The 21,105-nt window shown below is 51.7% G+C and overlaps 1 protein-coding gene across 3 annotated transcripts; it reads right to left on the reverse strand.

Annotated features, from left to right (window-relative positions):
• Positions 1–12,250: 12,250 nt before the first annotated feature.
• Mrgprf (MAS related GPR family member F) lies at positions 12,251–20,352 on the reverse strand. 3 transcript variants are annotated; one of them, XM_013150848.3, is made up of 4 exons: positions 20,109–20,352; positions 18,941–18,990; positions 17,086–17,188; positions 12,251–14,061 (listed from the first exon to the last, which is right to left on the reverse strand). In XM_013150848.3, the coding sequence occupies exons 3-4, from the start codon at positions 17,131–17,133 to the stop codon at positions 13,078–13,080; spliced, it is 1,032 nt and encodes a 343-aa protein (XP_013006302.1). In that variant the 5' UTR covers positions 17,134–17,188; positions 18,941–18,990; positions 20,109–20,352; the 3' UTR covers positions 12,251–13,077. The 3 variants fall into 3 exon arrangements, with proteins under 3 accessions (XP_013006302.1, XP_003468366.1, XP_013006300.1); XM_003468318.5 differs by having other exon boundaries at positions 18,941–19,004; XM_013150846.3 differs by having other exon boundaries at positions 18,941–19,035; positions 20,109–20,351.
• Between the last annotated feature and the right edge of the window lie 753 nt (positions 20,353–21,105).

Raw genomic sequence — 21,105 nt, forward strand, 5'->3', positions numbered from 1 at the left:
CCCCCTTTTTAAACTGAAGTAGCCGTTTGTGAATCCTTACACATCTTAGAGTAATGCTTTGGAATTCCTTTAAGGAAAAAGCCCCTAAGTTTTCATAGAACTTACAGATTGCAGTAGGGCAGCCCGATAGCCTTTATAATGTGAAATCATGGTGCCCACGCCATGAAATGTCTCTCCAGCCTCAAGTCCTTTCTCACGTCCTTTAATATAATTAATAAGGGCTTTGGAATTTTCCTTACAAAGGTTCTACACATTCTGTATTGTGTTAATGTTGCAATACTGCTAGAGTCCCTTGTTGACACTGTAAATGGTATTTTATTGCATCTAAAAAGATTTTATTTATAATTTTTAACTTGACTTCTGATGCAGAGAATTAGATTTTTATTTTATTTTCTTTTCACTTTTTTTTTTTATTGGTACCAGGGATCAAACTCACAACTGCCTGCTTGCAAGGCAGGCGCTTATGCCACTGAGCTAAATCCCCAGCCCTTTTTTTTCACTTTGAGACAGGGACTCACTCTGTAGTGCAGGCTGGCTTTAAACTCACTGTGTAGCCTAGGCTGGCCTCAACTTTGCAGTGATTCTCCTGCCTCAGCCTCCTGGCTCAGGAATTGGATTTGTTGTTTTACTTGTTTTGTGATATCCTCCCGATATTGGTCCAGGGATGGCCCCTTTCCTTTTTTTGTGTGCATGTGTTTGTTTGTGTTTATGCTAAAGTTATGTAGGAGCTCACCATCCAAAAGAACAATTACAATCTTGACAATAGCTGATTTAATTTTGGCTACTGTGTGGAGAATAAACACATAGTCAATAGAGGCTGAGCTTGATATGACACTGCATGCCTATAGTCCCAGCACTCAGGAGGCTGAGGCAGGAGGATTATTGTGAGTTCAAGGCCAGTCTGGGCTACACATTGAGTTCAAGATCAGCCTGAACTACATAGCAAAACCTTGTCTTTAAGAAAAAAAAAAACCCTTAAAATTTTTAGAAGAAAACACAGAGACCAATCTTTGCAACTGGAATTTGGCAATAGAGTCTTAGATATGACACTGACAGCATAAAAAATGGATAAACTGGATTTCTTCAAAATTAAGATCTTTCATCTCTTGATGGGTATCAAGAAAGCAAAATAGCTACTTACTAAGTAGGCAAAAATATCTGCATTGTATTTCCTAGGGGTTTAGTGTACAGTTTATAAAGAACTCTAATTCAACGATAAAACAGCAACCCAATTTAAAAGTGGGAAAAAAGCTTTGGACAGACATTTCTCCACAGACGTACAAATGACCCCCAACTGCCACTAGCTCCTCTGGTGTCTGCATCGGCCTCCTTACTGGCCTCCGAGCCTCTCTCTCTCTCTCTCTGTCTTTCTGCCTCTCTGATTCTCTCTGTGTCTCTGTCTCTGTCTCTCTGTCTCTCTGTCTCTCTGTCTCTCTGTCTCTCTCTCTCTCTCTCTATCTCTCTCAGCAGTGGTACTGTGCTGGGAACTGAAACCAGGGCTCACACTGAGCTACATCCCAGTACTTTTTCCTTTTTTTTTTTTTTTTTGTTTTGAGACAGAGTTTTATAAGTTGTCCAGACTGAGCTCAAACTTACAATCCTCCTGCCTCAGTCTGGGAGTGTGGGATCACAGACATGCACCACCATGCCTGGCTACAGTTTTTAGCTCTTTTTCTAAGGATTTCACGACTTTAGCTCCTGGTTTGTTTTTGTTTTTTGAGACAGGATCTAATTATATTTCCAGGCTGGTCTCAATCTCCTGGGCTCCTCCCATTGCAGTTTTTCAAGTAAATACCTGGAACTATAGGTGTGCATTGGCTGGTTTTAGCTCTAATATTTAGATCATTGAATTAGCTTGATTTATTTTTATTTTTTATTTTTTATTTTTGAGACAGAGTCTCACTATGTAACTTAGGCTGGCCTTGGACTGTCTGTGTAACCCAAACTGGCCTTGAACTCACGGTGATCCTCCTGCCTCAGCCTCCTGAGTGCTGGGATTACAGGCATGTGGTACCATGGTCAGCTGCTCACTTTGAGTTAATTTTTGTGTATGTGTGTTATATTTATTTTTGAAGGACATTTTTTCTGAATAAGGAATTCTATGTTAGGGCCTGTGATGTAGCTCAGTGGCACAACTGCCTGCCTGGCAAGTGTAAGGTCCTGAGTTCAATTTCCTGGTATAAAAAATTCTATGTTGACAAATTTTTCTCTCTGTTTCTTTGCCTTTTGTCTCTGTCTCTCTCTCCCCCTGAACCATGCTAAACCATTCTGTGTACTAATCCAGTGTACTGATCATACCCTTAATCCCATATCACACACTCATGATCTATTTACCTCCCCAAATCCCACTTCTCAGCACAAGAGGCTGTGAGGGGGGACATCCAGATGTAAGATGTAACACAGGATATTGTGAGTTTGTCATTGCCGAGTGTCTGATTTTTTTTTAAATCTCTCTTAAGACTGATGGGTTTCTAGTGGGCATTTGATTTACTGGCAGATAAGCACGATTCAATAGATTCTTAGATAGGACACCATGACAAAAGAGGCAAATAGATAAGTTGCATTTGGTAAACAGATTTAAAGAGGATCTGAAGCTGTTCGAGCTTTATTAGGCCTGGTTTTGGGCAGCTGCTGAGAGGCCTCTGTAGATCGTCCAGGAGACCGATGGAGTGGCTGGGCTCTGGCGTCTCCCAACCTGACCCAATTCCGTGTGACCTCTGTGTGAGCTCAGCTGACAGCACGTCGGTAGCTGGTTTTGCCCAGCTTCTTCCTGATGATTCACCCTGCAGGTGCGCAGGGCTCCCTACCCAGAATTTTGGAGTCCATTCTCCGAGGTGCTCACTGCCTCTGGTCTGCTTCTCCACCTCCCAAATTCCAGCCGCCTCCATCTCCCCCGAGGGTGATGAAGCCTGCATCTTCAGCTCCCACTTCGCTTGGCTTCCCCTACTTCCCATGGTACTGTCCAAAAGGCTTCTCCGGGCTGGGAGCCAGCGTGACCACAGGACGCGCCTCTTACCGCTCTCCTCTCTGCGATCGCAGCGCGGGGCTGTCTCTGGTCCAATTTTTTTGTCCAGTGCTGGGAATCAAACTCAGGCCCTTGAGCATGCCAGGCAGGCACCGCACCACTGAGCTACATCCCTGGGCCCCTCTTGTCCAATATCTGCAAACAATTTTTTCATATGTTTTCTTTGGTTTCCAGTTGTTTACGATGGGAGGGTTTGTCCAGTAGCAATTTTTCCATTACGGCCAGAAACAGCAGTGCCTCACTGTATTTTCCTCCTGATTATTGCCAGTGTAGAAGAGCACAGTTAATGGTTGTAATTTTTACTAATCAGGCAAATAGCCTGAGTTATTTTATATCTGTCAGTTTGTTGAATATTTTGATATTCTTCGGAGCTATTGTGCCTGCAATTTCTTTTTCTCTTTCTTTCTTTTTCTTGTTTTGAGACAAGGTTTCACTATGCTGTTCAGGCTGGGCTTGAACTCACTATGTAGCTCAGGCTGGCCCTGAAATTATGGCGACCCTAACTGCCTCAGCCTCCCGAGTGCTGGGATTACAGGCGCGTGCCACCACACCAGGCTAATTTCTTTTCCATTTCTTATATCATAGCCCAAAAATCTAGCCCAAACTGAACAGAGAATTACTAATCACACTTATCTTTTTCCTAATCTCAAAGAAATTATGTCTAAAATCTCCGTTAGGTATGATGTTCACTCTTTAAATTTTTGGTATTCTCATTTATCAAGATAAGAAAATTCCCTCCTAGTTCTCTGATCTTATCATTCGTGTATGATGAAACTTATGACAAACACTTCTCTAAAATCTACTGATTTTCCTTTTTCTCCCTTTCTTTATGTCGTAAATATATATTGATAGATTTTCTGGTATTTAGTCATTCGTCTGTTTCCAGGAGAAACTACGTATGTTCTCCTCTTTTTGGTTTTCTGGCTTGCTCTGACTTGGTTTAGAATATTTTCCTCGATGTTCATAAGTGAGCTTGCCCCTTAACTTTCTCTTTAGATGCTGTCTTTAACTCCCCATCTCTGTGTGTCTGTCTCTCTGTTTCTATCGCTGTCTGTCTGTCTCTCTACAACCCTCTACTTCCCTTTTTCCGCCTCCCTCCCCTCCCCTCCTCTTCACGGTGGTGCGAGGATTAAACCCAGACCTTTGCCCATGGCAGGGAAGTGCACAAGCCCCAGCCCTCCTTGTCTGTTTTTTAATTCAAAATTGTGTAGTGATCCTGGCTTCATAAAATTAATTGGAGAGATTTCCCTTTCCCTCTCCTCGCTAGAACAATTTGTATCATGTAAGGATTATCTTTCTTTCAAGATTTGGCAGCCAGTAAAACCATCTGGCTGATAATTTATGTGAGTGGGAGTGGATTTGCATGATTTTAAAAGAGAACAACAAATCCACTTAGTTTAATGTTTTAGATCTATTCAGATGCTTTTATTGAGTAAAAGTAGGCAATATTTTTTCTTGCTTTCTGGAGTCACGCTTATCACTGTAAAACTATGTAGTATTCTTTTACACTTACACAGTATTTTTAAAACCTCAATGCTATCTGTCTTTATTTGTGCCTTCTCTTCTTTCTCTTCCTTCTTTCTTAACTGGCCAGAGATTTGTTTTTCAGGAACCAGTTTTCTCTTCTTATCTAATTAAAAATCACATCTACTGTATCTTTATTTCCTGTTTCTTTAATTTGTGTTTTTATTGCTTTTAGCTTCTTTGGGTAGCCTTTGTGGTTCTTTTTTTCAGTGTCTTGGTTTGACTACCTAAAGAATTAATTTTCAAATTTTCTTTTTTTCATAACAGATATTTCGGGTTATAAGACAACCACTATGTATTTCTGTGGCTTAGTGTTTTGTTAGGTAGTATTTTTATTGTTAATTATGTCTAAATATTTTTAAATGTAAAATTATTTTAAATATTTAAATTTTTGAATATTAACTTCCCAAAATGACATAGCTAAGTGCGGTGGCACACACCTGTAATCCCAGCACTCTAGGGGCTAAAGCTGGAGGGTCACAAGTTCAACACTAGACTGGACAATTTAGCAAGATTGGGTTTCAAGCGGAAAAAAAAGGTTTGGGATGTAGTTCTGTGGCACCCTGGGCCGTTGTGTCACCTCCAGTGTCCCTTCTGGTCTTGCACCCTGCTGCTCTGTGTTTTATTTGGGGAGATCAGGAGGGGGGTGGTGTTTTCTCTAATACCTGCTTTATAGTCATGGTGGGGTGCAGTGCAGGGTCCCCTCCTCCACAGCGCCCCATCGTGACAATGTGAAGCCTCACCTTTGCGGTCAGTGTAACTGTTGGTGGGTTTCAGCGCAGGTGTCACATGTCTGGCTCTCTCCTGCAAGTTGGAAACATACAGTAAAGTCTTGCTGATGGATAAGTAGAGAAGAGATTCTGTGCAGGCAGGGGCTGCTCCTGCAGTGGTTCCCTGAAACATACGGGAACTCACTGAGAAACAGGGTCTTCGCTGATGTAACTGAGTTATGGATCTCAACATAAGATCAGCCTGGATTATTCAGTAGGAGATTCCCAGGGAGTGGAGGGGAGGGGACATAAGGTTGGAAAATTGTGACCGCAAATCCCATGATGGCCTGGAGCCAGTGGCATCCAGAGGAGCAGGAAGGATCTTCCCACAGGGCCCTGACACCCAGTTCTGGGCTTGGACCTTCAGACTTTGTGTCTTAAGCCCCTTGGTTTGTGGTCATTTGTTATGGTGACCACAGGAGGCTCACACTATAGAGTGCAATGTGCCACTGGCCACACGGATGCCCTGTTGGCAGTTGACCTTGGACTTGGGAGAGAAGTGTGCAAAGCATGGTGTGTGCTCTCACTGCTGAGCTCTGCGCAGCAGGACAGAGTGGACCTACGCCGGGCAGCTTTGCTCTTAGCAGCCTCCTCTTCCCAGTGAGAATGTGAGTGTGCAGTCAGTGGCGGGTTCTAGGCCTGGCACAAGGGGGCACCCAGAGTTCATTTAGTGGGTGCCTGGTACACCTCTGTGGGGTCACCCAATGCTCAGGAGTCACTGGGTTTCCCAGGCTGGCTTTGGGCTCCACGTAGGGCTTTGCACTTGGGGTTTGGCCCCTGCCTCTTTCAGAGCTGGGAGAGTCCTCATGGACTCTGGGTGCTGTCCACAGCTCTAATCCATGCTGGGAACCTTGGGGTGGTTCTGGAATCAGAGGGAAGTGACCATAGCTCATACTGTGGAAGTGTCACCCATGGTCCCTGGCACAGCTGCTTCCTGGCCTGGGAATGGGCCTCTCAAACCTTCGGGATATGATGGCGTTTCTGTTCCTTTAGGAGACAGAGAACTGGATGTTGAACCCAGGGCCTTCACAATGAGCCACATCCCCAGCCTGTTTTTTAAAACAAAATTTTTAAAAAATTGCCAAGCCTGCCTCAGCCTACCGGAGTGCTGGATAGTTATAAGTGTATACTATCCTACGCTGCTGCCCTGGGTGTTGAGTTTAAAACATTTCAGATTTTTAAAAGCATTTTAAATATTTCCACTGCCTTGCAGTCAAGAAATAACCTGATTTTAGACTTTGTGTGTGTGAGAGAGTGAAAAATGGTAGAAAAGGTGAAGGGTGAGGGAGAAAGTGGCTCTGCGGAGCAGGTTGGGGTCAAATAAAGCAGAATATGGTGGCAAAAACTCAGTGTGGACTGAGTTTTTACATCACCCATGCTCAGGCTGACTAATTTTAGATTTTAGCTTTTATTACAGTTTCTCTGTCTCTGTCTCTGTCTCTGTCTGTCTGTCTGTCTGTCTCTCTCTCATAGACTTGATCTTGTCACGCTTGGGGTCTTCTCTAAGGCCTCATTGGGATGTTTGTCTGTTGCACTAAGGACAGTGAAATGTACTTTTTCCTATGGCTACTAAGGCACTCTTTCTCCTTGAACATTAAAGATCTTTAGATTTTAACGCAGATATCTCTACAAATATAGTTTTATTTCGAGGGAAGACATAATATTTTCCCTTATGCTCACCCTGCAGTATCATTATACACCCTTGAAGGGGTCTTTATGTGTATACTTATGTATAAGTCTATCTTTTTTTTTTTTTTGTCTTTTTCCTTTTTATCGGTACCAGGAATCGAACTCATGACTGCCTGCTTGCAAGGCAGGCGCTTATGCTGCTGAGCTAAATCCCCAGCCCTGAGCCTATCTTTTTCTACATAAATGAACATATATTGCCCACGTGTTTCATAAGCTATTTTTTAAAAAATTAATTGTATATCTTTTTCTTCTTCTTCTTCTATTTTTTTGGTATGCATATCTTCTTAAAACTTTGCTCCCGGCATTCCTTGGTTGTCATCTTTGTCCCTGCTCTGCCATTGCCTCTGAGATGGTAGGCACTGAGGTCGGTCTCATGAACTCATCAGGCTTGTAAATGCTTGTGAGGCAAGTTCTGCTACCCCGCCCTGCCCACGGGAGGGATGGAGCTCGGAGGGGCTGGCACACTTGCCCCAGTGCTTCAGTGGCCTCAGCAGAGCGAGTCTCCCACAGGGTCCATAGGTGGCATAGCATCTACCTCTAACCAGCGTGCCTCTACCCAGACTGTAGAAAACAGGCATCTCACCTGGCCTTGGACGTGATGCTTATCCCTCAGAGTAAGGTGCCAGTTCCTGGTGGCTCTTCTCCTGGGAGGCCTGGACAACTCTGGGTCCCCTGAGAGGCTCCTGCCTGTGACTGTCTCACCAGGTAGGGCTGCACCCTCCTAGCTGACTTTGCTATCCCAGCCTCAAAGAAGTCCTTTCCCCAGGACCCTGGAGGATCTCAGCTCTGCTTCCTCTGAGAGCAGAAAGGGAAGCGGAGGCTTAAATGCAGGCAGGTTGCTGTCTCACTCAGGTGGCTCCCCCTACCCAGGAGACTGTGGAGCAGGGCCTGGAGGAGCCAGAGGGGCTAATGGACTTCCCAGGTGTGGCCCTACCACTGCCTTCCCAGGGGAGCTGGAGGATGAGGCTGAGGGCCTGAGAGGAGGAGGGGCACCCCTTCCTGAGACACCCTGGCAGCATCAATGCTCCTGAAGGCCTCAGAACATTAGTGGCTCCATTGCTGGGGAGCTGGGGTGGGGCCGCAGACGGAATGGAGGCTCTTATGGGAAAAGCATTGCAGCTGCCTCTGCTGCCTTCGAGAAAAGGTGCTCTGGCTAATGCGCTTGCCGGACTCTGCTTCCCAAAAACCAGAGGCTGGAGCAGTAGACCCAGGATCTGGGATCTTTCACCAATCCAAGTTCTGCCATCTGCAGGTTGGGTGACTGAGCAGCATGGGTGACCATTCTGAAGCCCCAAGTCCTCACTAGAAGGCTTGTAATTCCTCTCTGCCCTCGGGAATCAGAGATCACACACACGCTGTGAGAGACAGAGGGGAAGACAGTTTTCCCCCTCTGTTCACATCCACTGCCCTGTAGGCAGGATGGAGGCTGAAGTCTTACCTGTGCCACCTGGCCGGTGAGGGGCAGGTGGGGCAGGCAGTGACACATTAGGAAGGTTCAGAGCCATCATGGTTAATTTCCTGCCTGCACGCTTAGGACGTGCGGGTATGGGAGATGTTAGGCATCTCTTTAACAAAAAGAGTGGAGAAAGAAAAGTGGCCCTTGGTGCCCTCAGCTGCTTGGACGTAGCCAGCTAGGATGCCCGTGGGCTCATTTATTCTATTCCCATGGTACTGTTGCTTCCAGGAGGTGGGACAAAGCTGATACCTGGCCAAAAGAGGGGCCTTGATAGCATCCTTTAAGGCTTTAGGTCTGGCAGTGCCTGAAGCCAGAATCCCTTCTGGAACCTTCTGAGTGCGTGGGTTAATACGTTCCCTTCCATATGCACATACCCACCCCTGCCCGTGCCAAGTTCAATGAAGCCTGGGATTCTGTTTCTTGCCCCCAGGAACCCTGGCTGACATGGGTACAGTCTGACTGGGTCGCAGGTCAACACAGCACGGAGCAGAGATGTTGCCGTGGGCGGTGGTGCTGGATTGACGGTTGATGACAGCAGGAAGCTTTGAAGGGGAGAGATGGAAACATTCTTTGGGAAGCTGAAAACACCCTGTGTATTGATTCGGTGACTACATGGGCATATAAACACTGATCAAAGATCACTGGACCATATATTAAATGGGTGCCTTACAAAGACTTTTCAACGAATCTGCCAAAGTAGGTGAGCCTGCCTTTGAGTTGCCAGGAAACTCTGCGCTGGCTTTCTGAGTCATCAGAGCAGTTTTTCCATAAGTTTTAATTTTGTGACCCATACCCTGTTATTTCCAGCTTCAACTTTTGAGTCTCTCCTGGCATAGGATATTGTTCTTTTTGCAGTGGTGCTCTTGGTGGGTTTGATTCGGGAAGCCCTCTGAAAGGTTTGCCTCAATTTCTGGGTCAGACACTGACAAGCCGCAGGGCGCATTTCCCCACGCTCCTCCTGGGATAGTGACTGGGTGGGTCCATCTCTCCACCCACCTCCTCAATGAGCCCAAGATTCCTGGGAAGGAGGAATTGTCTTGGCTGGCGACTCAGAACCAAGGGCGCAGATACGAATAGGTCTTGAGCTTAAATTTTCTGGCATGGATTCTGAAACCCAAGTTATCTGAAAACCACAGCTGGCAGGACATCCCGGAGTGCTGGGCTGATGCCAGAGGCATCTGTGCCTTTGGCTGGGATGGAGAATAGAGGGAGGAGAGGCCCGGGCCTGTGGGCCACTTGCTGTCTCCCGAGCACCCACCTCCTGTTCCCACTTTGTGTCTTCTAGAGGTAGAAATGGACCCACTTCCTCCTTTGGCCTTGACAAACTGTAGACACTACCTAGGTTGTGATGGGCACATTCACCCCATCAGCTCCCTGAGTCCAAGTCTCAGTGCTTTGCTGGTGGGACACACTGCGGTCAGCGGCCACAAGATGGCCACCATAGGGAGACTTTGGGTGCTGATGTGGGGCTCCGACGAGGACTGGACCTGGGTGACTGATCCCGGACAGGAAACTCCCTTTGTGAGCACTGAATTCCATAGCGAGTACTAACAGATCCTGCCTGGATGCCTGGCCAGGGCCCTTGGGTGTGCTGGGCACAGCCTGCAGGTACTTTATACAACACTGTGAGGTCTGCACAGTACCGTATGGGGAAACCGAGGCACGGCAAGGCTCAGGTCCCAGCAGCAGAGCAGCCTTCTGCCTCCCTGGGGCTCACTCTTGACTTTCCATATTTGGTCTTGTTTATCCCTTGCATGATCCAGAAGAGTGTGTGTCTCTTCTTGCTTATTTTTGTAGAGCTAGCATGCGACAGGAAGTAAGAGAAACCGTAGGGTGCTGCCCTGTGCTGTGCCCTGCACCCTGCTCCATGTCACAGCTGGAAGAAAGTCAGGCTCAGTAATAACCAACCCAGTGCAGTCCAGCAGCTCCTTAATAGGACTTGCAATCTCTGCTGTGTCACAGAGCAAAGCTGTGCCTCAGAGTTTCAGGACAGAGCTCTGTGGTCCTTAGGTCACCCAGCTCCTTGCCTGTACCAAATGCCCAGAAAGGAGGAGGCTGGGGGTCCACTGGGAGCCAGTTGTGCGGCCAGGGGAGGGGGTGGGGTGTAGACAGTGAGGGGCACACATCAGGCTCCTGCAGCCCACTCTTCCCCAGCCCACTTTATCTAGTAACATTGCAGGAGAGAGGAAAGTGGCCTTCGGTTTGTGTTACTTAGCCCTAAAGCTGTCTTGCCTTCATTAGAATGGAATGTGGGGGTGGGGCTGGGATGGACAGAAAGGCTGGCTCCCTTGGGCAGCAGTGATCTGCACAGCAGAAAGCTCCAGAGGCCAATCCCAGAGAGAGGCCAATCCCTGAAGCTCACACTATTATCTACTTCAGCATCCTTCTTGGACAGCCCCATCCTGACCTCTGGGATCTGCCTAGCTCTGACAGTCTGTCTGCGGACTGAATCCAGGAAGTCCTTTGTTCTGACAGTGGACTCAGGGCTGGAGGCCTGGGGGCGCCTAAGAAGAAGGCGACTTCCCAGGAATTGAGATGCATGCGCCCTAGGCAGCCAGAACACCCATTGGCCCCTCGGCCACTTTCAGAGCTAGGAGGTGTTTCTGTCCATGTGGAGTCCGGGATCTTGCAGCCAGGATATCTGAGCTGTGGCAATTTCACCACTGGGCGCCAGGCACAGCCTTCATGTGTGTCACCAATGCCATGCCTGCAAGGTTGGAGACCACCACATCCAACCCCATGTCTCTGGGACTCTCTAAGTGGCACTGGGGAGGCCAGGAAAACTAGCACTGGACATGGGACAGGTGGCACTGAAATCCTGTCATCACCAGAAGCTCTTGGAACCGGCACCTCCCACTGAGCCCACAGGGTCCTTCTTTTCATCGAGCAGTGGCCTTGCTGGGAGGACTAGCTGGGACCATTAGAAATCAGAGCACAGAAGGGCTGTGGCCTGGAGTGAACAGGAGGGGCATGTCAGGCTGGCTGAGAAATGGGACATCAGGGCCATGGATTTGGACCCCTGCCTTGGGTCATTATGCAGGGCAAAGCTGGGCAGGCTCACGGAGTGCAGGCTGCATGCCAGGCACTGAATGCCAGGGATGCTGCTCCTACCTTCCCTGCCTTCCTTGTCTGCTCCAGCTCTCTCCAGGGACAGGCCCACCCCATCCGCCTCTGGCCTGGCCTCTCCCCAAGAGCTCCCTGCAAAGGGGCTGGGAGCCTGGGCCAGGCTGGACAGCAGGTACCCAGGATGGGCCTCTGTGGGGCTGAGCAGAGGCGTGGCTGGGGGGTGGGAAGCTGTCAGAAACTTCTCTGGCTCAGACCCACACCAGCCTATGAATGGCATATAGAGAGATGTCAGGGGCCAGCCTGTGCTTGGGGGCTCCAGGACAGAGAGGTAACAGAGAGGCAGCTACCTGCTCCAGGCAGCCCCTCTGGGCTCTGTGTCTTTTCTACAGAGCAGGGCACAGAGATGAGGACCAAGCTTCCTGGGATGGAGGCCCAAGGACATAAGCCAACAGAGGACAGCCTAGCAACCATCGCTTCTTCCGGCATAGGAGTGGATGCCACCAGGAAAGGGGTGGGCAGGACTGGGTGTACACAGAGCCAGTTGGAGAGGGAGGAAGGCTGGAGGTGTGGGCACAGCCAGCCAGAGGAGGCAGCGTCAGAGCTGAGGAAAAGAGCAGATGGCTCAGGAGAGATGGTGGGGAGTGGCTGCTGCCATCCTCACCGTGAAAGAGCACAGAGAGGGTGTACGCGGTCAGCTGCCTCACCGCCAGACAGCAAATGTTTACTGATATACATTTTATTGCCTTTTATAAAACTTCCTTTGGCAACACAGGGTCACTGTGTTTGTTGACGGGTACCACAGTGTCAGTCCTCAGGTGGTCAAGGTAGAGCCGGAGCCCACTGTCATATGGGTGCTGGAGCCCAAGGACTCTGTCCAGGAGCTTCCCAGATGGTCCATAGTGACCTGGGGGATACACAGAATGCCCAGGACTGGCCGAGCACAGAAGCAGGAAGGCAGTCAGCCACCCAAGATGTCCGAAGAGTCCAGCCTCCAGCAGGGCCAGTCATTTTGGCCATGTCACCGATGATTCATCAGGGGTAGCTGGATGTTGTTTCTGGAAAGACTCGGTTACATGGCAGGTTAGCAGGACCCTCTGCCAGAGAGCTCCACACCACCTGGGTTTGTTTTGCTGCTGCCTTGTAGAGATGGACTCCCTTTTCCTGTGGGGGGTGGCACTGGCTGGGTAACCTTCAACAAGAGCTCACAAAGGGGCAGAAGCTGGACGGGGCCAGGTGACCATGTATTCTTACTGACCAGCTTGAGGCACAAGGGACCTCACCTCATAGAGGCAACTCTGGTACTGTGAGTCACTGAAGCAGACTGGCTGGTGGGCCCAGGGCCACTGGTTCTCTTTGCAGATAGTTGTTTGGCCTCTCAGTCACTGCCTGAGCCCACAGCCCAGGGAGAAGGAGGCATAAGGGGCTGGAGACAGACCTTTCCCCTCCACCCAAGCATGAAGGCTGCCGCCTTGTTTCTGTCTTGTGGCACAGCATGTTTGGAGGCCACTGGTCACTTCCTGTCCCATCCTTCCCCGAATGCTGGCTGCTCAGGAGGCATTCCCAGAGGGGCACTGCATCTCCATGGTGACTGTGTTGGGCGTGCTGCCCGCGGCCTCCCCCAGCTCGGCACCATCCCGCAGGGCCCGCTGGAAGACCACCCTGAGGGGTTCCCATAGCCGCTGTGACTTGTCCCTCCCAGCCAGGAAGTAGACGATGGGCTTGGCACAGCTGTTGATGCAGATGCAGAGGTCGGTGACATACTCAGGGAAGGGGGCTGGGATCTGGAAGACCCAGAAGAGAAACCAGTCAATCTCCAAGTAGATGGAGGATACGAGGAAGACAGAGATGATGGCCAGGATGACATGGTTGAGCTTGGCAGACCGCTGGCGCTGCCGGGCACGACACTCCACGTGCAGGATGAGGGCCAGGCAGGGCAGCACCATGAGTGGGCAGAAGAGGAGGAAGAGCAGGATGCCCAGGAAGATGTCCATGTGCCTGCAGGGCGCCCCGGAGGCCTCGCGGCCCAGGAACACACAGAAGTAGTTGTGAATGCCGGTGACCAGGAGGGCGAGGAGCCAGAGTAGGGTGCACACAACAGCTGACAGATGCTTGGGCCTCTGGCGCCAGTACCAGGAGGGAAAGATGACTGACACACAGCGCTCTGTGCTGATGGCAGGCAGGAGGCTCACACTGGTGACAAACGTGCAGAGCCCCAGGATCCGGCATACACTGCGGATGTAGTCGGCGAAGGGACCCAGGAAGCCACCTGTGTTGAGCAGGGAGAACACGGCCTTGCTGAACAGGTAGGCACCGTCGGCGCTGGCCAGGTGCAGGAAGTAGATAGAAAAGGGGGTCCTCTTGATGGAGAAGCCGAAGAACCAGAGGACCAGCGCGTTGCCCACCAGGCCACACAGGCAAAGCAGCAGGAAAATGTAGTCCATGATGGCCGGGGGCGGCGGCTTGACGATCTGCTCAATGGTCAGGAAGCCTCGACTGTAGAGTTCTGAGACCTCATGCCCACTGGGACACATCTGTGCAGGTGCAGAAGGGAGACACCTGGTTATGTGGCTACCCTCCCCGAACCACCAGGCTGGCATCTGCAGCTGGGCCTGGCTCCCCTGCCCTGGTGGGGCAGGGTTTGTAGGGTCACTGACTGTGGCCGAGCAGACAATGGCCCCTTTGTCACCTGACACACTATTTCCCAGGGACTTGAGCTAGCAGCACAGAGCACCCTCCCTACAGCAGCCAGCCCCTCAGGGTCCACCAGTCAGAATAGACTCGGTCTCATGACGCCCCCGTCATGCAAAATTAGGGAGAACTGAGGAGCCTTGTGGGTTGAGGGAGACCAAACAGACAGGACTAAGGAACCCAGTGTTACATACTGGACCTGAGCAATTGCCAACAAAGGGTGGCGGGCCCCAGGAGAAGGAGAGCAGGGTGTGCGTGCAGACAAGGGTATTGCTTCCATGTTATGTTGTAGGAAAGTGGAAGTGGACTCAGGTTATGCATGGGAGTGTCCTTGTTCGAGACAGATTCGGGTTATTTGGAGGTAAAGGAGTTTGGGGTCTGTGATTTACTTTTAAGTGATTCTAGCAAAAAATTCTATCTATTGAACGATACATAGAAAATACACATAAGGAAAGGTTGACAAGTGAAGGGAGGAGAGAGGGATAGGGATTTTCACCTCCTGTGCTTGCAAATGACTTGCAAATTGTTTTCTCAGTGTTTCAAAACCAATACACAGCCAGGGATTTAGCTCAGGGCATAGCTCCCACTTTGCAAACTCATGGTCATGAGTTGATCTCGGTACCACAAAACACACAACAACAAAATATTTACTTCTAGAGAAATACAATACAACTGGGCATGGTGACTCAGGCCTATAAGCCCAGATCCTGAGGAGGCTGAGGCAGGAAGACTGCCAGTTTGAGCCTAGCCTGGACAATTGAGTAAGATGCTGTCTCAAAATAAAAAGGGTTGGGGATGTATCTCAGTGTTCCTTGGATTCACTCTCCAATACTAGAAGAAAAGAAAACTGGACTCTGGCATAGCTAGGGTAGGAGGACTCTGTTCCATAGTAAGGTCAGAGAGAATTGGGATCGGAGGCAGTGTCAGGATTCTGGGTTATAGGAAAGCCCAGGGGATCTCTGGGGAGGGGGAAAGGCTTGTGACATCTGCGATTCATCTGGCCATAGAAAGCTGTAAAGACAAAACCCAGCTGAACGCCAGTCCTGCCTGTAAGGTCTGGGCAGGTATATAAATGCACGAAGCTTGGCCAGGGGCCAGAGACTGGAAAGCGGCAAACCCAAGGGCACCATTCTGAATGAGGTGGACAGCCTGCCCTGCTCTGGTGGGTGGGTGCCAGCCATAGCTGCAAGTAGAGCTGGATCCTCCTCCCTGCTCCCCAGAGTGGTCAGAAATCTATATTGTAGTGTGTGTGCAGGGTCCTGAGTTTTCAGTGTTAACATTTAAAAGACACTGCAGGCAAACACAACCCATCTCAGGTGACTCCATCCTCAGGTTGTTTTGGCCCTCATATTCCTCCTGGCAAAGGCTGCCCGTAGCACCTTACTGCCCTTCCCACACCTCTGCAGACATCACTAATGCATCCCAGCCCATGGTCCCCAAGGATGGTCCATTCCATTGCTCAGGGCTTTTGAATGAAACAACAGAAAAGGAAACCTCCACTATGCCTGTGCACATAGAAAGGTCCTAGAGGCAAGATCCTTTCTGCTCCCTGCAGATGGCCCTGACAGAAGGCTGCTCCTGAGAAACCACTCTTTGAGAGGGATCTTTTTTTGGTACCAGGAATCAAACTCAGGACCTCACGCCCGTCAGGCAGGCACTCTGCCACTGAGCTAGACCCCTGGCCCAGTCAGGGATCTTCTGGGCTGGCTTAGATCGAGGGGATCTGTACACAGGAACTGGAGATGACAGCTACACACTGGGGACACTGTGTTGCTCAAAATAAGCTTTTTATGGGGTGCTGCTCACACCTGTCGTTCACAGGCACCTCTAAACATATTCATTAGCTCAACATCTCTTTCTACTTTGTTGATTCCCCAAATCCAAATGCCTAACTTGATCTCCACTTCCTTTGAGGCGGGAGGTTGGGGATTTGATTATTCCAGGACTCCTGGGGCTCCACTAGTGGGGATAGACCCTGGGGAGGAAGCAAGATGGCACAGCACTCTAGGGCTCTCAAAGGCTGGAAAAAACTTGCATAGGAGAAGGAGGCTGGGTGAGTCACTGGGCGGGGGCTGCTATTCCTAGACACTGGCCACCTCATAAAGCACCCACTCTGGAGCCTGCCCTCTCCCTGATCGTGCTGTCCATGCTCTGGGGACTTCTGGAGATGCCCCCAGTGCATCCAACCTCTGCCTCCTGGGACAGGCTCCCCCCATTCCACAGTGGGCACCCTGGGGAAGAGGGAAAGAATCAAGGGTATATTGGGTGGGGAATCCTGGGGGCTGGGCAGGAGTCCAGTTACTCTGGTGATGCTAGCCTCAAGGTCGAGAATTTGGAATAGGTAAATCCGAGGGGTCCTTTCCACCTGAGTGCTCTGCTGGGACTCACAAGGGATGCTTGACTCTTTAGCAAGTGCAGAGATATGAGTGGAGAGAAGGAGGGCAGGAGGCAGGGTCACTCTGGAGGGCTTGTCTGTAGCTCAGGCAGGGCTGGTGCCTGCAGAGGGAGGTGAATCCCTGACCAGCGGGCAGCCTACAGTGGGTATGGCTCTGGCAGCTCATGCTATCAGGGCCACCCTAGAGGCAGGTGACAACTGCCCACCTCTGCAGGGAGAGAGGAGATGAGACCATTCACGGCTGGTAAAAGACAATGAAGGACAGCATGGAAGGCGATTTTTAGGGTGGCCAAGCTTGCTTCACTAACAAGGACACCGGATCTAAGGAACCAGGTAACCAGGAGCAGACCATATGGTCCATGGCTAGAGGGTGGGGCAGGAAGGCGGGCAGGGGAGGAGGATATTCAGCTCTGTCTGCTCCTCCCATATACTCCTCGGACAGCCAGGGACTCCTCCGCCTCATGACACTTGCCTTGTTCCCGTTGGTGGGATGGGCCTCCCAGGAGCAGTTTCCAGCCATCTTTAGGCCTGGTGAGTCCAGATTCCTGCTCACGCTCACCAGCCTGCACACCCACCTGGCAAGAATGCAGAGAGGGTGGAGCCAGGGCACAGGGGTCCCACCCCCACTAGACCCCCAACCCCAGGGCTTTCTGCCCCCATGGCAATCTCCTTCTGCCTCTGAGCCCAGGGCCCTGTGGGACTGTCCTGTTGGAATTTGCAGCAAGTCACCTTGGGCTGTGCACCCCTCATTTTGATCCTTGCTGGCCCTTTGGAGCTCCATGGACACTCACTGGGAAGGCCTTTCTGTTCTCTGATGTGCAAGGTTAGTAAAGCTGGACCGCTTCTGTTCACACACATGCATTTACCCCCGCCCCGTCTTTGTGTCCTGGCTCAATATAAAGGCAGGGTTCCAGTCATCTGCCCTAGCAGTTGGAGGTAGAGGAGGAGGGTACCCCTCAGATTTGGCTGAGGGGACTTCCTGGAGGAGGAGGCCTCTGGCTGGGCCTCTGGTTTGTAACATGCTAAAGCATCTAGTCTCTCTCCCTCCTGCACGTGCTTGGAGGGGCAGACCCACCCAGTCATCTGGCTCATTGTGGTTAGCACCAAGCCAGTGCCAGCTAAGCACCTGCCTGCCCACTTCTATACATCCTCAAGCATGGCCCTCACACCGGCCACGGGGCAGGCTCTTTCTTATGCTTTGACAGGTGTAGGAGGCTCAGGCAGCAAGGTCACCTGGGCAGAGACACTCACAATCCCCGCACACCCTGAAGCTGTGCAGATCTGTCCATTATCAGGGTGCTTGTAGCGGGGTGGGGATGTATCTGGGTTGCACAACACTTGCCAGGCAAGCCCAAGACCCTGGGTTTGATTCCTCATTCCAAAAAAAAAAAAAAAAAGATTGTAGGGAGCGAGCCTGGAGGCCCACGGTGGCCCTGATTCTCTTGAAATTGGGGAAACTGAGGCTTGCACACAAGGGGCTCACGGGGCACAGCCGGCCGCAGGCTGCTGACCCTCCCCCTCCCCCGCGGGAGTGCGGAACAGCCCTTTCGCTCCATTCCGCTGAAATTCCTTCTTCTGCCTAGCCCGCTGCCTCCTCCCGTCCGGGGGCGGAGCCGTAGCAGCGACACCTATCATTGGCTGCAAGGGATGTCGGTCCACGAGAGTAACCCGCCTCCTCTTTAACCCTTGGCGTCCTGGAGGCCTGGGCTCCATTGCAGCTGGAGAGGTCTAGGCAGGGTCGGGGTCTCTGAGACCCGACAGCCCTACGTCAGCCTTGGGTCCCCTCCCAATGCGGCTTTGCTGCTTTCCCGCCCCCTGCCTGCCTGACACACCTTTGGGTGCTGTACAGCCCTGAGGCCTGCGAGCATCTGCACCCCTCTATACCCCGGGGTGCATCCCGGTCCTGTGTGAGTGTGTGAACTGGATGTTATGTGTGTGAGCTTGCCGAGTGCTGGTGTCCCAGAGTGCAGGTCTTTACTTCCTCTGCCCTCCCTCAGCCATCTTGGCTCTGGGCCACCTTCCTGGCCAGGTGCACAGAGCTTCCCGCTCCCTGGGGCTGGCTCAATCCTTCCCAGTGTCCTATACCCCCAGACCCACCTGGATGCCCATAAATGTCCTCAGCCCACTCCACTGCCTCCACTCTTCTTGGTGTCCCTTCTTAGAAGCCCATGAGCCCAAGGTTTGGGCCCCAAACTTTGCCTCCAGGGCTGTTGGACTCAGGAAAGCCCCTCACCCCAGCCAGACTAGACCCTAGCTATGGGTGCTCCTTTGGCAAGGGACTGCCCAGCCCTGTCCGAAGTGGACACACATTGTAGATTCCTGCTCACCTTTCCGATCAGTTTGATCCGTGTCTCTGAATCCTCTCCTGGTCCTGGTCCTGTTGGAGACAATCTGAAAAGATTTCACTCCTGCACAGAGAGATCTAGAAGCCAAGTGGATCCCAGATGGGCCGCATTAAAGACGTGTGTGATGCATATGGGATGTGTGTGCTCCCCTGAGGGGATCAGGGCTGTGACAGTGCTGGTTCCCTCTAAAGCTGACCCACAAAGCTACCTCCTCCATCCCCACTGGCAAACCAAGGATGGCATGGCCACCTGTCTTCCTCCTCCTCTCCTCCTCACACTCCTCCTCCGGCTGTCCCCTTGTTCACACCCTACTCTCCACAACACAGCCTCTTTCCTCACTCCCACTCTGGGGCCAACTGTGCTGGCTGGGCCTCAGGCCACTGGCCATGGGAGATGCGTGTCTGCTGCTCCCCTACATGCATAGTGAACCTGTACTCTCTCATTCTAGGTCCCGGTTCTCTGTTAACAACACAGCTGGAAAAGGACCAAGACCTGACCAGCAAATGGTCTCATCAGCTGCTGATTCTGTCTCAGCGCGGCGAGCCAGGGAAAACATGAGACCACAGCTGCCCAGTGTCCCGGGCTGTGCAGGCTGATCCCCAGGTGTCCCTCTGGGGCTGCCTCTACTGCTTTCCTGAGTGGAGCGGGGCTCAGTCCTCATGGTAGTGGGAGCGAGGGAGAGTAACAGAGCCTCTCCCCGGGCTTGGGATGCTGCCCACTGGGTGTTCCCTTCCAGGCCTTCCAGAAAGCACACTTGGATGTGAAGCTGGAGGAGGGATGGGGCAGCCTCCACCCGCAGAACGACAGAACAGGGACTGGCCATGGAGGACAGCTAGGGGCTGGGGAGACGCCAGATGGGGTTGGGGGTCCAGACCGGGGCCTGCTACCCAGAAGGGGGACTCTCAAAGTCCTCCAGTGTCTTTGGGAGTCCTCGAGGCTTGGAAGTGGTAAAAGTCTTCTGGCAGGCATCAGCCCTAATCTTTGGGGTTCCTGCTTTCAGAGGGGTGGGATTTCTGTTAGTTGCCTTCCCTAGCAGTGCCCGTTCCCAGTGCTGAGAATGTCCACCTGATTTTCCTGCTGTGCCTGGCCTTCACCCTGCAGTCCCATCCCAGGACAGCCCTCCCCTGGTCCCCGGGCCCCAGAGAGCTACCTGCAGCTGTCCTGGTCCAAGGAGGCCTTCCCTGTGGAGGGTTCCTCCTGGGACTCCTGGTAGCCGACCCACCAGGGCAGCAGGCCAGTCCAAGTACTGCCCAGAGCCTCGGAAAAATGAGAGGGAGCTCGGGGCGGAGGACGGAGCCTGCAGGAGGAGATGGCTTTGGAAGCAGAACCCGCCCCAAACCCAATTCCAAACCCGGCAGGAGAGGGAGGGCAGGGGAGGAGGAGAAGGGGCTGAGCCTGATGAGGCTTCAGGAAGGAATGCCCTGCTCAGGAGCCCCCCCAGAGCTCCACTGGAAACTCATCTCTCCGCCTGGTGACGTCGCATTGGCCCGAACACTGCCAGCCAAGTCCAGCTGCTAATCTCCCGCGCACCCCGTGGCTCCTCCAGACGGCCCCATAGAGGGAGCCCTGGGCTGTCCACTTTCCTGATACTTTGCTCTTCCCCGCAGTGGGCATTTTGGGCTAGAGGGGCCATCTCCATCCTGTTGTTTCCATTGACCAAGGGACTGACACTGGGAAACTGAGAAATAGCAGGAGAGGGCTCTGCGGGAGGCAGTGCAGAATGGGCAGAGGGACAGTGGCAGTACCCCAATGCACCCTACTCTTTCTCCCCACCCCGGAACCAGCCTAAGGCCCCCATGGGCTTAAGGAATCAGGAATTCCCTTTCTTCAGCTCTAATAGCAATCAGATGGTGCAAGTGGAAAATCACAGCGCTCTCCTGGCCCAAGCAGGCAAGCTGGCGGCGATGGTGCCTGGTGCCTTGAGTGTGCACTGCTCTGTGGAGGGTGAGTCAGTCTCCCCATCCAGGGGTCCTGGAACAAGTTAGTGGCCAGGGCGTGGGGTTTGGCCCTGAGATAGGGTATGTGGGTAGGGTGCAGGACTCAGGGCTGTGCCCTAGAGTGTGGGGCAGGGAGCTACTCAAGGAAGAGCCCTGCCTGGGCCAACTTTCTCATGACCCAGGAGCTGGAGGGAATTCACACTTTCCCTG

This window comes from Cavia porcellus, unplaced genomic scaffold (genome assembly GCF_034190915.1).
Source record: "Cavia porcellus strain 051 isolate PalLab524CR breed Dunkin Hartley unplaced genomic scaffold, mCavPor4.1 scaffold_17, whole genome shotgun sequence".
NCBI lineage: Eukaryota > Metazoa > Chordata > Mammalia > Rodentia > Caviidae > Cavia > Cavia porcellus.

What these genes read in the sequence shown, in the direction of transcription:
- Mrgprf (XM_013150848.3), bottom strand. Translation starts at nt 17,133, where the DNA reads ATGGCTGGAAACTGCTCCTGGGAGGCCCATCCCACCAACGGGAACAAG. An exon ending in ATCCCACCAACGGGAACAAG is followed by an intron (nt 14,062 to 17,085) that starts GCAAGTGTCATG and finishes GCACCTGCACAG; the next exon opens with ATGTGTCCCAGTGGGCATGA.